General features: G+C 39.6%; 1 protein-coding gene across 3 annotated transcripts; it reads right to left on the bottom strand.

Annotated features, from left to right (window-relative positions):
- Positions 1–186: 186 nt before the first annotated feature.
- Positions 187–15,951, bottom strand: LOC144654863 (uncharacterized). 3 transcript variants are annotated; one of them, XM_078515098.1, is made up of 6 exons: positions 15,498–15,949; positions 13,410–13,691; positions 9,876–10,160; positions 8,547–8,831; positions 7,935–8,024; positions 786–901 (listed from the first exon to the last, which is right to left on the bottom strand). In XM_078515098.1, exons 1-5 carry the CDS (start codon positions 15,547–15,549, stop codon positions 7,939–7,941), a joined length of 990 nt encoding a protein of 329 aa, XP_078371224.1. In that variant the 5' UTR covers positions 15,550–15,949; the 3' UTR covers positions 786–901; positions 7,935–7,938. The 3 variants fall into 3 exon arrangements, with proteins under 3 accessions (XP_078371223.1, XP_078371224.1, XP_078371225.1); XM_078515099.1 differs by lacking the exon at positions 786–901 and adding an exon at positions 7,343–7,477; XM_078515097.1 differs by lacking the exon at positions 7,935–8,024 and having other exon boundaries at positions 187–901; positions 15,498–15,951.
- Between the last annotated feature and the right edge of the window lie 533 nt (positions 15,952–16,484).

Genomic DNA, 16,484 nt, shown 5'->3' with positions numbered 1-16,484 from the left:
GATTTTCCCTCCTCCATTGCCGCCATGTTGACTTTGTAACCATGTCTTCTTGTTTCCAGGCTCTACGTATATTATGCTGAGGTACCGGGCCTCCTAGTTCCAGACTCCTTATCCACTTTTTTGTTTTGTTTTTATTTTTTAATTCCGACCGACCGACCCAAAGTCAGAAAACACGACGATAAACGAAAAAAAAGGGGATGGCCTTATTTGTACTAGTATTCTGCACGTGCGGTAGCTCTCCACTTCTATAGGGGTGTCGAATGGTAAATGTGAGACTTTGCGAGACGGCGAGACTGATATCTTTTCTGCAAGCCCGAGACATTTTTAGCCTTGCAAGTGAAATCGAGACTGCGAGAAGGCGTCAAAGAAAAATTCGAGACGACGAGACCCTGAAATTTGGCTAAAATTTTGCGAGACACGCATTTTTTGAAGGACCATTCACCACCCCTTTCTATCCATACCACCTTTTGGTCTTATCGCGTGCACTTTTGAATTTTTTTTTTTCGACAACCTTTCTCGAATTAGCTGTATTTTACTATGATTACTTATGCTTATGCCTGATTGATAAGTGCAAGGCCAAGCACAGAGCAAAAGGACATCAGGAACACACTGGATGAGTGGGACGCAACAGGCGAGACCGCATTACACTCATCAGTTTCACAACATCTAACAGCACAATCTGCAGCTGAGCTGTTACTGCAGGCCTGCTTTGTGGCATCACACAACGTTTTATCGGCGCACGTGCTCAACGCCACTGCCTGGTTGTCTTTGATGGTCCAGTACAGCATACAGCGGTCAAGTGATCTGGGGCAAGTCTTGACGTATTTGGCTTTGTCTCGTTCTAGTTTATCTTTTGCGCATGCGTCTTTCGTGCCAAGGCAATGGTAGCACTTGATGCCATCTGAGAAAATGGAAGGTAAAGCAGAAATTAAATTGGAGAAAGAACAGCAGTGAAAATTATAACAAAAATACAATCTGTTTTGTTTGTTTACCAATGTGCTGTTGAAAGTGTGATGCAGTCAGAAACCCAGTGCAATGCATTATTTTTATTAGACATTTTAGTGTATATTGTTGCTGTATATTGGTAAGAATATATTCTGCTGTATTTTAGCGAGTCGATATACAAAGAGTCTACAAATAACGAATAAAAATTCTGCCTTTCCATCTGTTTTAAATCTTTCTCGGGGCCAGGCGAAATAAAAGGATTACGCAGAACCTAAATCCATTGGTCTCTGACAGTTTCGAGTAAAACATAAAGAAAACGAGACCGAGTAACGTTATCATTGTAAAAAACAAGTTTTGGTTTATAACAAGATGCGACCGGAGGTGGTAATATCGTGCCGTTTATCTCATATTTTATTCAGTATTGCATTGCTGTGCATTGTATTTCAGCTGACGTCACAAGCACAAGGTGACCGATAGCAGTTCGCACACAACCGAACATAGAAAGTCCCACCTTTGAAGGTCAGATAAATATTCATTTCTAGTCTATAAAAAGTTTAGAAGTTCTCACTTACTTGGCAATCCGGCTAAGCCGGCGTTACATTCGTCAGTGTCACAGCAGCTGGCAACACACTGTCCATCTGTGACGTCATCACAGGCTTTTTTGACAGTATCACACGTTGCTTTATTGGCGCACGAGTTCACCAACGCTGTTTTGCCATCTTGTTTAGCCCAGGCCGTCAAACAGCGATCCATTGATGAGGTACATGTCATTAAGTATTGAGCTTTGTCTGCTTCAAGTTTATCCTTTGCACAGGTGTTTTCTGTGCCGGCACAAACGTAGCACTTGATGCCATCAGCTAAAATAAAAAGAGAAGATGTTAAAACTTGAACCAGTCCGCGTGTTGTGTAGTTTAGGCTCACTTGGGTAGTTTCATGGGTTGGGGGGTGGGAATAGAATAGGGTATCATTTTCCGTGAAAAACTAATTAAATTGCAAGGCTGGTTCTATACTATGGCAAGGGCACTTTTAATCAACCAATATTTGGAATAGTTCAACTAGTCTTTTGCAGGGTCAGTGCTTGAATGGATAAAATAATGGTTCAAAAATTTAAAACTACTACGTAATCATTGTCCTCCTTACCAAAAATTCACCGTTAAGGATTGCCGAACGCTTCAAAATAGCTTGCCACCAAAAACCATCTTGGGCAATTCCTTAGCAACTGCTCTAGATCTGTAGTTAAGAAGGTCCCCCCCTTAACTAGTAAAACTTATAAGTTGTTTGAAGAATTTAGTCTAAAACATTTGCCATGATTCAGAAGCCAGACCGTCTTAACGCATTCTGCTTGCATGTGACACAAATGAATTGAATACTAACAGTATACACAACTTCTCCCGTAACTTCTCCCTTCTAATTTTGATGTTTTTTTTTTCACTTCGGCAAAAGAAACTCATAGTTACAATACAAGATTTTCCTCTAGAATGACTTATGCTTTACCCAAAACCAGAACAAATTATGGAATCTTTAATATTAGATATCAGGGCGCTAAAATCTGGAATGCTATCAGTGATGACATTAAGCTTCTGTCACTTAAACAATTTAAGAAAAGTATAAATTAAGCATTATTACAAGCTATTAACTGAACCTTTCATATTTATAACTCTAGATTTAACTCTGCTAGTTAACCTGTCTGTATACTTCATTTTCCATCTTTTTTTACATTAATTTTTCTTTAAGCCTACTTAGTTTTTTGTGTGTTGTGTAGTTTGCTATGTAAATGTTAAGTATACCTGACCTTTTTATAAATTATTGTAATAAAAACTAAGTATGGCTGCCCAATCTTGTTAGCCAATCGTGGTTATTCTGGGCAGCCATGCACTTTACTTTATTTTTTTATTATTGTATTGTTAATTTAATTGAATGTATAGGGTGCAAATAAAGTTGTTGTTGTTGTTGTTACACAACAGAGCGTATACTTAAGTAAGAAGCAAAGTAACGAAGAAAAAAAAATAGTTTACTCTCTCGAGAACAAATGAATTTTCCCCTCACTTGGTAATCCAGTTGAGCCCGCGTTACACTCGTCAGTTCCACAGCAGCTAACAGAACACTGTCCATCTATGACGTCATCACAGGCTTTTTTGGCAGCATCACAATCTGATCTACTTGCGCACAATTTCGCCACTGCTGTGACGTCATCTTTTTTAGCCCGGACCGTCATACAGCGGTCCACTGATGAGGAGCATGTTACTAGGTATTTGGCTCTGTCTGCTTCAAGTTTATCCTTTGCACAGGCATCACCATTGCCGTTGCAAACGTAGCACTTGATGGCATATGCATCAGCTAAAATGAAAGAAAAGACGCAGGACTTCGAAGTAGTAAAACGTGTTGTAAGATATCGATGATTATTAATCAACACATGCGCGCGCTGCCCATATATGGTCAAAATCTTAACGTTATCTGTCATCCGTACATAACAGATATCCTGCGATATAGGTAGGTTGCGAAGATTCGTCCGAAATCTTGTAAAGCCAGTGCCGTAGTAAGGGGAGTGGCCGGGGGGGGCCGTGCCCCCCCCAGTTTTTTTTTCTCCAAAAAGTAAAAAAACAGACCTGTATAAGATGTTAAAAGTAAAATTTTATCTCCCGAGAGGTTTGAAACAATAACATTTGTACTTCTTTTCATTTTTTAATTTACGTAAGGTGATGAACAACAACGAAATCTCAAATGTCTCAAAATGTCTTTAAAATGTCAAAAATGTCTCAAATTCGCGATATGCGTAAATCACAAATAGCTCTTGGAGAATGTTGGAAATAGCATTTCCAAGCCTCTAGGGGGCATGCCCCCGTACCCCCCTAGCGGCTCGTGCCTCCGGCGCTCGCGTTCCTCTCCACTTATTTTACCCTTGCTACGGCACTGAAAGCGCTGTATAAATACAGTTTTTCTATCAGCAAAATGTGCTTCGTTGACAATTTGTTGAATAATAAAACAATAATCCTCCTCAATCTTGCGGAATGTCGTCTGATTTTAGCCAAATAGGCCTACGGCCTCGTCGGCTAAATATCAGGCGATATTTCGCGCGATTTTGCAGGATAATTGTTAAAAATACAAGTGCGATCACGTCCGTCCTTTCTAGGGCCGTTCCAAAGACATCCGGCAACTTTTGGGATACTTTTCATCTTTCGAGCAACGTTTTTCTTTTCGAGCAACCTTTTCTAATTTTGAGCAACTTTTTGCAATTTCAAGACCGAAGAATTTCCGAGAGTTGTTCGAAGGCCATACAAACGTTTTCGAGCATTTCTCGAACTTCTCCAAAAATTAACGAAATTTGCCGAAGATTTCCGAGGATGCCGAGAAGATTCGTCAACTTTCGGATCATTCAGTACCTTCACGATTGTTCTAAGTGAAAGAAATTTTGCCTTAAAATGTTATTCAAATATTACTGTTTTGTTAAATTGCATGAAAATGCTTAGAAATTTTACCTTCAAAGGGAAATTAGCATATGCCTGGAGATTTTTTCTTCAAAAGCAGCGTTTTGGATCTTTTTGGAACAACTTTCGAGCAACTTTTTGGATTTTGGAGCAACTTTTAAGCAATTTTTTTAGAAATTCCAAGCAACGTTTTGGGAAAACTTCAGCATCTTTAATTTGGGATAGCCCTAGTCTTTTCAGTCGTGTCACAATGTCGCATACTACTGGGACCTAAGTCGCCTAACCAACTGCTGTAAATGTGGCTGTCGTTTTTTCGCATTGAAGTGCCACCGAAGCTTCAAGTGATTCCTGTATGCTTTTGCATCCTCTACTGAACGGAACGATTTTTTCCATTTAAGCTTTTTTTTTTGGTTTAGGATGTAAACATCCTGTGCAATTGGCATTTTCTTCATATGAGAAAGGTTAGTGTAAAAGAACAGCAAACCTATGTGGGGGCATGAGGGCAGAAGGCTTCCCTGGAAACTTCCCTAAGGGACTGTCCCAGGGGGAGGGGGGGGGGTACTCCGGCTCTTGAATGACGGGGATGATCGAATGGAGGCAAAACTCAGGACCCCAAAAAATCCCTAAGTCTTCCGACATTACCCAAAAAAATCCCTGGACCAAAAATAACCCCCCAAAAAATCCCTTGTCAAATTACCCCTAAATTTTCAGGAGGGGCAATAACATAACACAAAGAACACTCGTTTTGTTTATTCATCATACAATAAATTCGCCAAGGCCGCGCCACGGCACTTGAGTTCGTTTTTAATACCCAAAAAAATCCCCTATCTAAATCAAGTCACCCCAAAAAATACTTGCCATATTTTCCAACCCAAAAAAATCCCGGAATCGAAAATTTTAAACCCAAAAAAATCCTTCGATCATCCCCGTCATTAACAAGCCGGAGCACCCCCCTGGGGGACTGTTCGTTATTTGAAGTTGGTCTTTGCTTTGAGAATTCTATTCCCTCTAAGAAACGGAGAACCTGGGTTTACTAAAGAATTGGTGGAGCAATTACTGACAATTTTCACGATGCGTCGAGTATTTCCTGTTTCAGTTTTAGTGCTAGCAAAAAGCGTGCTCCAAATTTGTCGGCCGTGTTTGATTTGCATTTTGATATGCGATCCTGCACGATCCTGCACAAGTAATTAATATCGTGGATTTTATAGCGCGTTGAATGCTAACTGAAACAGTTGAAACGGTAAAATACTCTGCTTTTCAAGGCACGATTTGTGAAAAAGTTCACCTGAATCGACTCGAAACTCTCTTCAGTCTAGTTTAAGTTCACTGCTGTGACTTGTTTTTTGAAACCGACAACGCACGAAAACTTTATATGTCACGCAACACGCGAGGCCTCCAGCCTCGCTTCACGTTTATTAAACTTTTTATTAAATAATATAATCCTACTACGCCTTGCATCGATCACGCCTGCAATGCCAAACTTTCTGTTTATATTACTTGTAGGTTTATAAAATGGAACGGTAAATTTCTGGGTCTGTTCGGCCTGTCTCAGATCGAAGTGGACCACCTCCAGAGTTGTCCCAAATATTACGATCGAACCGAACCGAAAGGGACCTTTCCATTTGACTTCAGACCGAAATTTTCGAAACGTTTGGATTAAAAGAAAGAACTGTCATAAAAAGTTTCTGTACTAACGACGACGGTTTGATAAAGAACTAGAATCAACTTACCAGCCAGGATGACTGCAGAGAAAACAAAAACGCCCACCACAAAACCTTTCATTTCCAGCGTCTTAGAATCTTCTTCTAACAGTTCTTCTTGTTTGTATTTGTCAAGTCAGCTAGCGGATGTATACCCAGGGGTTTTCTTCCTTTTTAAGCGATGACGTCATCGCGTAATATTGGCATGCGATTTCGGCGGGGGGTGGGGTGGGGGAGAAACATTAGCTAGCATTAGCTCATTCCTTTGAGATCCACCATTTAGGTTTTGGAGAGAGAGAAACATTCTTTGGCTCATTCTCTGTGTAAGAACTTGTGAAACTCACCAGTGACGTAAAACAAAGAACGACCAAAACAACAAGGAAACGATACAAAACGACTACACCAAGGCAACACGCCTGTTCTAAGCAGCTTGTATTTCAGCAAACTGTGTTTATTTTCTTGCTATTAAATGCTTAAGGTGCTAAGGTACCCTAAAGGAAATGTATAGGTATCAGCAGTTTTGCTGAAAACTAGAAGGGGGGGGGGGGGGTAGTATTAGACTTGCCACAAGTCGACTCTTTTGAGCGACGAAGTCGCGATGCAAGCACGAACAAACGAGCACCTACTAAAATTTTGCGAGCATTCCGAGCAGACGCCTTAATTTGCCAGCACTGTAAAATTTTGATGGACCATTCATGACCCTAACATTGATTCAAAGTTTAAGAAAGGAGTGAAAGAAATCATTTCTCGATTACAATCTTTTTGAGCTTGTGAACAGGCTCTCGTGTTTGGGTTTCACACTGCTCCCTTGTCTAGGTTTCGCGTTGACTTTCCCAAGTATGACTGAATAGCCGGCAGAGTGGGTCAGTTGTCACGCAACGCTACGCTTTAGGAGTCTCGGGAGCGGGAGCTATCCTGAAAGCGTAGCGTTACGTGACTGAGAGAGGGCCAGATCTGGACTTCTTAAGCTTCGCTGCTCCCAAAGAAGAGAACCTGCTCGCAGACTAAGTTGCTTTTGGTTTGTATCTTCATATATTTTACTATGATTACTCATGTTTATGCCTGATTGATAAGTGCAAGGCCTAGCACAGAGCTAAAGGACATCAGGAACACAATGAAAGAGAGGGACGCAACAAAAGAAGACGGCATTACACTCGTCAGTTTCACAACATCTAACAGCACAATCTGCCGCTGAGCTGTCACTGCAGGCCTGCTTTGTGGCATCACAAAACGTTTTATCGGCGCACGTGCTCATCGCCACTGCCTGGTTGTCTTTGATTGTCCAGTACAGCATACAGCGGCCAAGTGATCTGGGGCAAGTCTTGACGTATTTGGCTTTGTCTCGTTCTAGTTTATCTTTTGTGCATGCGTGTTTCGTGCCAAGGCAATGGTAGCACTTGATTCCATCTGCGAAAATGAAAGTTGAAAAAGAAATTAAATTGGAGCAAGAACAGAAGTACAAATTATAACAAAAACTGCAACCTGTTTTTTTACCAGCGTGCTGTTGAAAGTGTGATGCAATCAGAAACTCAATACAATTCACTATTTTTCATTAGACATTTTAGTGTATAGTATTGCTGTATATTGGTCAGAATCCTAAATTTGACTGCCTTTTTGTCTTAATAGTAGTTCAAATGACATTGTACATTGGTTGTATTAAATGTAGAAAGAAGGAGGGAAAAGAAAATTATGAAAAAAAGATTTTCTGTTATTCCTGGAAGCATAAAAGCAGATTTGTGACGTAATAAAAGGTCACGTGACCAATAATTCCTTTGCCATATTATTGTCCTGGAGGCAAAAATGGAAAAAATAGAACCATACGATTTTTAAGGAAAGTAAGAAGTCTTTTTACCAAAATACGTACCAGCTCAGTAAATATAAAAAACTATAAGTCCGGAGGGCACCACCAAAAGCAAAACGCTTCTAACAAATGGACCGATCGTTTGATCGCTACCTGTGAAAAAACAGATCATCAGTTGTGCAGTAAGCTCATTTTTGTCCCCAGATCCCTTTTCGTTTCTCATAGCCGGCGGGGCCTTGGCACGAAAAAAAAGGAAGAACTCTAAAGACACAGGATTTGCAGTCCTACATGACTTTCGGTCTTCATGTATTGCAGTCATGATGTTTCAAAAGAATAATGAAAGAGTCGGTGCATTTTTGCCTTCCGTTCAAGAATTCTTTGTTTTAAACAGCCAATCATGAAAATTCGAATTTATTCAAAAATTCTATGTCCCCAGAGCCCTTTGTTTCTTGTGCCAAGGGTTCGCCGGCTAAGAAATTGTGATAAGGGCTATAAGGACGAGAATGCAGAAAGCTAAAAATGCGTCCACGTGGCAGCATGCCGAAACAAATACTCCTTGTTCAAGCGAAAGGTGACCGATAGCAGTTCGCACAACAGAACATAGAAAGTCCCACCTTTGAAGGTCAGATAAATATTCATTTCTAGTCTATGAAAAGTTTAGAAGTTCTCACTTACTTGGCAATCCGGCTGAGCCTGCGTTACATTCGTCAGTGTCACAGCAGCTGACAGTACACTGTCCATCTTTATAGTTATCGCAGACCTTTTTGACAGTATCACACGTTGATTTACTGGCGCACGAGTTCGTCAACGCTGTTTTGCCATCTTGTTTAGCCCAGGTCGTCAGACAGCGATCCATTGATGAGGGACATGTCTTCAAGTATCGAGCTTTGTCTGCTTCAAGTTTATCCTTTGCACAGGTGTTTTCTGTGCCGGCACAAACGTAGCACTTGATGCCATCAGCTAAAATGTAAAGAGAAGATGTTAAAGGATCTTTATAGTCAACCATGATGCTTTGCGCGTATCAAGAGCCTAATCCGCCATTTTAAATGCCATCTAAATTCGAGTGTTTTCAATCGTGGCGGACAATCCAAGCGCATCCTCGCGTACGAAGTATATTCACATCTTAAACTACCATGAAAGTCTTAAATAATTATTTGTACTTTCTTTCGAGCGTTTATTTTATTGGTTTCTTTTAATTTGCCGTTAAAATATTAGTTTGTAAGTAACTATGGTAAGTAGGATGCCCGATGTCATCTCGCGTTCCAAAGTGTGGACGAACCATAAATATCTGTGCTTCAAGATGGCCCCGGAGAACAGGATTCTTCGATATCTATTATGCTGTCACCATCTTCGATGTTTATTCCTAACATGGCAGATCTTTTAAAGTTGTTCGAGTGAAAACTTTCGTCCGTTGTCAAATTTCGTCGCGGTCTGTTGACTTTGTACGCGAGTCACATGTAATTTGAAACGAGACTCCCCGCAGTTGCCCGAATATAAACAATAATAGAGGCGTGGCTGACTAGGATCCTTTAATACTTGAACCAGTCCGCGTGTTGTGTAGTTTAGGCTGACTTGGGGTAGTTTCATGGGTTGGGGGGGGGGGGGGGGGATAGAATAGGGTATCATTTCCGTGGAAAACTAATTAAATTGCAAGGCTGGTACTATACTACAGCAAGGGCACTTTTAATCAACCAATATTTCGAATAGTACAACTAGTCCTTTGCAGGGTCAGTGCTTGAATGGATAAAATAACGGTTCTAAATTTTGAAATTACAACGTAAACAATAGTAGTTAATGATTAACTAGTTAAACTATTAAGTTACTTGAAGAATTTAGTCTAGAACATTTGTCATAAAGCCAGACCGTCTTAACGCATTCTGCTTGTGACACAAATGACTTGAATACTAACAGTAAACACAACAGAACGTATAATTTAGTAAGTAGCTAAATAAAGAAGAAAAAAAATAGTTTACTCTTTCGAGAACAAATGAATTTTTCTCTCACTTGGTAATCCAGCTGAGCCCGCGTTACACTCGTCAGTTTCACAGCAGCTAACAGCACACTGTCCATCTGTGACGTCATCACAGGCTTTTTTGGTGGCATCACACGTTGCTTTACTAGCGCACGATTTCGTCATTGCTGTGACGTCATCTTTTTTAGCCCAGGTCCTCATACAGCGGTCCAATCCTGACGGACATGATACTAGGTATTTGGCTTTGTCTGCCTCCAGTTTATCCTTTGCACAGACATCACCAGTGCCGGTGCAAACGTAACACTTGATGGCATCAGCTAAAATAAAGAAAAATAAAATTACTCCGAAGTAGTAAAACGTGTTGTAAGATATCCATGCAAATACAAGTGCGATCATGTCCGCCCTTTCACAGCTCTGTCATTACAGCTTGCAACTGCGAAAAGACTGGGACAGAACGATACACACGCCTTTATCAACACTAATTAAAATCTCCTGCCACTCTTTATCTCTTGATCTCTTCAGTTTGTTTATCAGAACAGGGATGGCAGAGCCGGAGGGGGGGGGGGGGCTTTAGCTCCCCACTTTTTCTGAAAAATTAAAGACTTACTAGGAGAAGAGTCTCTTAAGCCCCCCCCCCCACTTCAAGTCACTAGTCAGCCCCCTCCACCTGGAAAAATGTTCCGCCGTTCCTGCATTTTCTCCCGATATAAATCCTTATATTGCGACTGTTGCATAATAACATAGTATAGTTGTTGGGATGGTTTATGTCATGGGTTGAGCTATTGGTGTATGTCGGCCTACGGAGTCACTTTGTTGCACAAAATTTGCTTGCAAACAAAATAATTTTTACGTGCATTTTGATAGATCAGAACTGTTTTATTCAATACGTAAATTTTTGTCATTTAATTGAAAAACAAGAACTGCGTTCTTATTCTGTTTAAGGTGGCCCGCGGCTAATTCCGGGAGCGAAGGTGCTATTTTTTAAATCGAATTTTGGGCATGGAAACCTTAACCGATTTCTCTGATTTTTGGTAGTCGAAAAAACAAATGTTTAAATTTAATAAAGCTTTAAAATTTGGAACAAACAAAAACAGTGAACACGAAATATAAGCACTTTTAAATTAACCTATTTTTTAATAAAACGCGAATATTTTATAAACGCGAAGATAGATTTTTTTCTTATTGCTGTCAATACGTTCAAATTATCCAAGAATTCATGTGAGCAAGTTTCAACGAAATCGGCTGGGTAGAAATTGCTGCACAGTTGACTGTTAGATTTTAGCTTTAAAATATTATGCTTGTGTATTTTTGCCAGTTGTTACAACAACGCTTGTGTAATGTTTTGATTGCATTGATTATTTGAAAGCTTAATACCAGCTACAACAATGCTGAAAATTCTGAAAAGATCGGAAACTCCTAGCACAAGTTATAAGCAAATAAAACAGAAGATGTTTACGGTGCGTAAAGTGTATTTTTTAAAATATTCATTGTTTTTCGAACTACAAAAACACTACCGATTTTTTTTCTTTTATTTTTAAGTATGAGAAAATCCAGCATGTAGACAAACGGCCTTATCTAGTTTCGTGTGTGTAGACTGGATTCAACTCACCGAATTTAGTACGTGAAGATGGCTACCTCTCGTCTTCCATTTTGAAGCGCTTTGGAAACCCTTGTGTTCCAGTAAATTATTCAAACTTGCCGCATTCCCAAGATTTTTAAGCACCTTGAAATAAACGGGCGTTCATTTCCAGGTGCTAAATAATCTTGAGAATGCGGCATGTTTGAATAATTTACTGTTAGTTGAGGGGTTTCCAAAGCGCTTTAAACTGAAGGAAGAGAGGTAGCTATCTTGAAGAGCCAAATTTGACGAGTTTCATCGAGACTTTACGCTCGAAACTAGATGAGGGCGTTTGCTTATATGTTGGATTTTTGCATACTAAAAATTAAAAGAAAAAAATCGGTCGATTTTTTTTAATTCGAAAAAGACTGAATTTTTCTAATTTGCAATTTTCGCACCGTAAACCACTTATGCTTCATTTGATTATAACTTTTGCGGAGAATATCCGATCGTTTCAGATTTTTCAGCAACTTTTTAGGAGGTATTGAGCTTTCAAATGAAAGAAGTGATCTTAGCATTAATTAAGCATTGTTGCAATAGCTGGCGAAAATATCCAATTACAATATTTTTATGCGAAAAATAAACAGTCAACTGTGCAGCAATTTCTACCCAGCCGATTTAGTTGAAACTTGCTCACATGAAACCTAGGCAAAATCTATCTTCGCGTTTTGAAAATATTCGCATATTTTCGAAAAAAAGGTTTTCCATAAAGTGCTTATTTCTCGCGATTGTTTATATTTTGGGCTTTAAAAGGTAAAGATTTATAAAATTTAAACATTTGTTATTACGACTACCAAAAATCAAAGAAATCGGTTACGGTTTTCATCCCCAAAATTCGATTTAAAAAATAGCACCTTCGCTCCCGGAATTAGCCGCGGGCCACCTTAAAGCGGCTGTTTTGTTGCTAGCTTTTTAGCAACCGTAACGTGTTACTTTTGTTTGTTACGGAATACTTTTGGCTTTTTGCCAAACACTGTGACATGATACTGTTGTGTTTCTTACTTTTGTAACATGATACCTTTGTTTTTTGAAAACGAAAGTAACACGATACCCTTGTTTTTTCTCGAAAAAGCCATGTCTTCATTTAACACGCTCAATAGTCATTGAACGAAAAGTACTGTAATAAACTAAGTAATAAACGAATCAAATCAAAAACCACTCTCTTCGGGAAAGTTCTTTAAAGCGCAATACACCTGGAGTATTTGTTTCCTGTCAGAACTGTTCAACAAAGATTTTGGCTCATTCACAATGTAAATTTTATTATAAAATTTAAAACGATCTCTGGCTTAAAAACTTTAAAAAATACGAGCTTTCGGCTGTTTGAACTACAGCCTTCGACGGGTAAAATGTAAAAAGGTAAAAATATGCAATGTGTGAAGTTGCGAAATAAAAATGCTAATAACTAAGAATATTTGTGAAAAAGAATGTTGTACTGTCCAGGTAAAGGACAGGAATTGTTATCCGCATTGGGAGTTAGCTTCGAATGCCACGATTCCAAAGTTTTTCTTGTTCTAGAGCCGCCTTTGTCAATGACAGATGTATAATCAAAGTCAATCGCGTGATTATTGGACCAGTTGTGATTAGCGATTCTCGAACCTTTTGCCACGGTTTTAACATTTCTCAGGTGTTCTTTTTTCCTGGTGTTGAAGGCACTGCCCGTCTCACCAATGTAACACCATGAACACTCAGCACAAGGAATTTTATAGACAACGTTTGTCTGCGATTCCAAAGAAGGTCGAAATTTTGGAGCCGGGAACTGTTGTTGGAGGGTGGTCAGTGGTTTGTTTACTACTGTGATATCGTGCTTTTTGAGAACACGTGTCAGAGGTTCTGTTACGCCTTTAATGTATGGTAGTATACACAACAGAGCGTATACTTTAGTAAGTAACTAAATAACGAAGAAAAAAAATAGTTTACTCTCTCGAGAACAAGTGAATTTTTCTCTCACTTGGTAATCCAGCTGAGCCCGCGTTACACTCGTCAGTATCACAGCAGCTGACAGCACACTGTACTGTGACGTCATCACAGGCTTTTTTGGTGGCATCACACGTTGCTTTATTGGCGCACGATTTCGCTATTCCTGTGACGTCACCATTTTCAAGCCAGACCGCCATACAGCGGTCCATTCCTGAGGGACATGTCATTAGTTTATTGGCTTTGTCTGCCTCTAGTTTATCCTTTGCACAGACATCACCATAGCCGGTGCAAACGTAACACTTGTTGGCTTCAGCTGAAATGAAAGGAAAAGTAAAATGACTCCGAAGTATTAAAACGTGTTGTAAGATATCGATTTCATGTAAATTCAAGTGCGATCATGTCCGCCCTCTTTCATTACAGCTTGCAACTGCGAACAGACTGGGACGCCTTAATCAACACTAATTAAAATCTCCTGCCTATCAGAACCATTTGTTTCCCCTTTTTTTCTCATACAAACCCTTATATTTCGACTGTTGCATAATAACATAGTATAGATCATGATAGATACGCACACATTAAGCTTGAGCTACCTTAATTGCTTGTGTAATTTCTCAAAAGCACTCCCTTCATTTCTTTCGCTTAACCTTCAAAGATTTTTCATGTTTTTGCTTTTGATACCGTTGTAAATTTAAGAATTTCAGAACCGTTTTATTTTTCATAATAGCACTGGCCCTGAAGAAGACTAGACGTAGTCTCTGATTAGTAGCAGTAGCAGTAGCAGTAGCAGTAGCAGTAGCAGTAGCAGTAGCAGTAGCAGTAGCAGTAGCAGTAGCAGTAGCAGTAGCAGTAGCAGTAGCAGTAGCAGTAGCAGTAGCAGTAGCAGTAGCAGTAGCAGTAGCAGTAGCAGTAGCAGTAGCAGTAGCAGCAGGCAGCAGCAGCAGCAGCGCCGGCCTTGCATTTTACTTGGTTATTCCCTGCTTGTTTTTAGATCCTGCAAGTTTTTAATACCTTTAGGGATGTCTCACGTCAAAACTCTAAAGCGTGTCCGGGTTAAATTGTAGATACATAAAACCCTATATCAAATTATTATTAAAGCTTATAGAACTGGCTATCTAAATATTTCATCCATTTTGTGATAAAATAAATTGTTGAATTTTTCATGTCGTCTAAATGCAAAAGTCGGAATCGGCTATTGAAAGCTTTTAGTCACAACGAATTTTAAATTTCGCTAATTTGATTTGTTCGAGGTTTTCCGCTCCCAAAGAGCTAAAAAAACGTGTCCGAGTCGGAGTTTTGTCGTATTCTCGATTACAGTAAAACGTTACAGAGCGAGCATTTTAGAAGAAGGGCTAAGTTTCTCAACGCAAGAAAATTAAGAATGAAAAGAATCGCCGACACATTTTTGTTGCTGACATATTAAACTAACTCCTCTGAACATTTGAGGTCAATTGAACAAAATTGCTTGGAGTTTTAGCTCCCTCAAGTCTAGTTCTGAGTGTCCATATCAAGAGAAAATTATGAGATTTCTGTCACTTCGCAAACAAACACCGCCCATACCACAAACGACCACAAACACGTTCTCAGATGACCGGGCTATTAAATCAGTGCTTGGTTTGTTTTTCTCCGATAACCTCCTGGGGAAATTTTTCACGCAAATCCATCTTCACACAAAGCCTCGAATTTCCGCTAGAAGTGCAATAACGAAATTTGTATGCGGAATTCGATTTTAGCAGGTGACCAAATTCGACGTTACGAGCTTACAAAGCTCTGAAATAAAGATCAAACGTTTAATCAAGCATCACGTAGACTCTGCAGATGACACATTCTAATTAGCTTAGAACTGTTGTAACAGTTAGCGGACTAAAAAGTTATGTTGAAAAAATACGTTTCAAGTTTTTAAAATAATTTTTTTTGGAAAAATGGAGAAAAATCTTTCATTTGGCTTGAAAAATTATTTTGGAAAAAATCACCCCTTGAAGGTATACGAAATAAACCTTAAACAGACAAAATATTCTATTATAAACGACCATGATAGACTGTCTTTCCATACGAAAATTTTAGGTTCCATAGTTCTTCCGCGTCTTGTTGTTACCACTTCACTAAAATAGCATCAACTCACCAGCCATGATAACTGCAGAGAAAACAAAAATGCTCAGCACAAAACCTTTCATTTCCACGATCCAGCGTCTAAACTGATCTTCTTCTATCTAACTGCTGTTCTTCACTTGTCTGTGTTTATCAAATCAGCAAGCAGATGTCCAGAGGTAACTTCCTTTTTCCTTCTACCGACGAACAAAAAGCCTTCACGGCGGTCAAAGCGAAGGACGGTATCGAAGTTCTCGGTGCTTGTCGCTTGCCGACTGGTTTTCACTTGGCGTATCAAATAACCAGCTGTCAATATCAAAAGACACACCGGAAGTCACAAAAGACAAACATAAAAAAACTATTCCCAGCTAAATGCTACTGTAAAGCTGACACAAAGTTATATGTTAACAGTATTTCGAAAGGTCCGACCAGCCTTGTTCAGCATGTTCAAGTTCTAGATATTGCTACACAGAATAAAACGAATATAAATGTCGCAGTAGACCATAAAGCGACATGACGTACATTGTAATACACAGCATTAACGTCATAAAAGCGGGGGTCAGTGGGTCATAAAGAAAGAAAATTCCAACACGAATGCTCGTGCCCCCTACCGGGGGTGGGGTACTATTGTACCTTGATACGCGTGGACCCAAAGGGTATCGTTTTTGGGCTGTTTTGGTCTGAAATTAATGGGAATTGTTTGTGCGCCCTCGTCAGTAATTTAAAATTAAGAGGGTTATTCGTCTCTTAATAAGCGCGATTAAATTAACATCGGGAATTAAAACCCTTCTCAAATATTTACGCAAACCGAAGCAGTCCTTGGAATAAGGAAGGCAAAATCAGATACCGTTTTTTGGTCCAAACCGGGATAAGGGATTTAAGAAAACTCCGCAACACATTCCCACCCAGATGTTCGGGGACTGGTTGAGGATCGTGCGCTGTTTCCTGTTTTTCTTATTATATTCGCAGTGGTAAAGAGAGTTTGAGTCTTTTTGTCGACTTTAATCTGACTCGTCCCCAG

The sequence above is a fragment of the Oculina patagonica genome, chromosome 5 (assembly GCF_052425735.1).
Source record: "Oculina patagonica isolate OP01 chromosome 5, crgOcupat, whole genome shotgun sequence".
Classification (NCBI taxonomy): domain Eukaryota; kingdom Metazoa; phylum Cnidaria; class Anthozoa; order Scleractinia; family Oculinidae; genus Oculina; species Oculina patagonica.
This window is presented reverse-complemented; position numbering and strand designations above follow the sequence as displayed.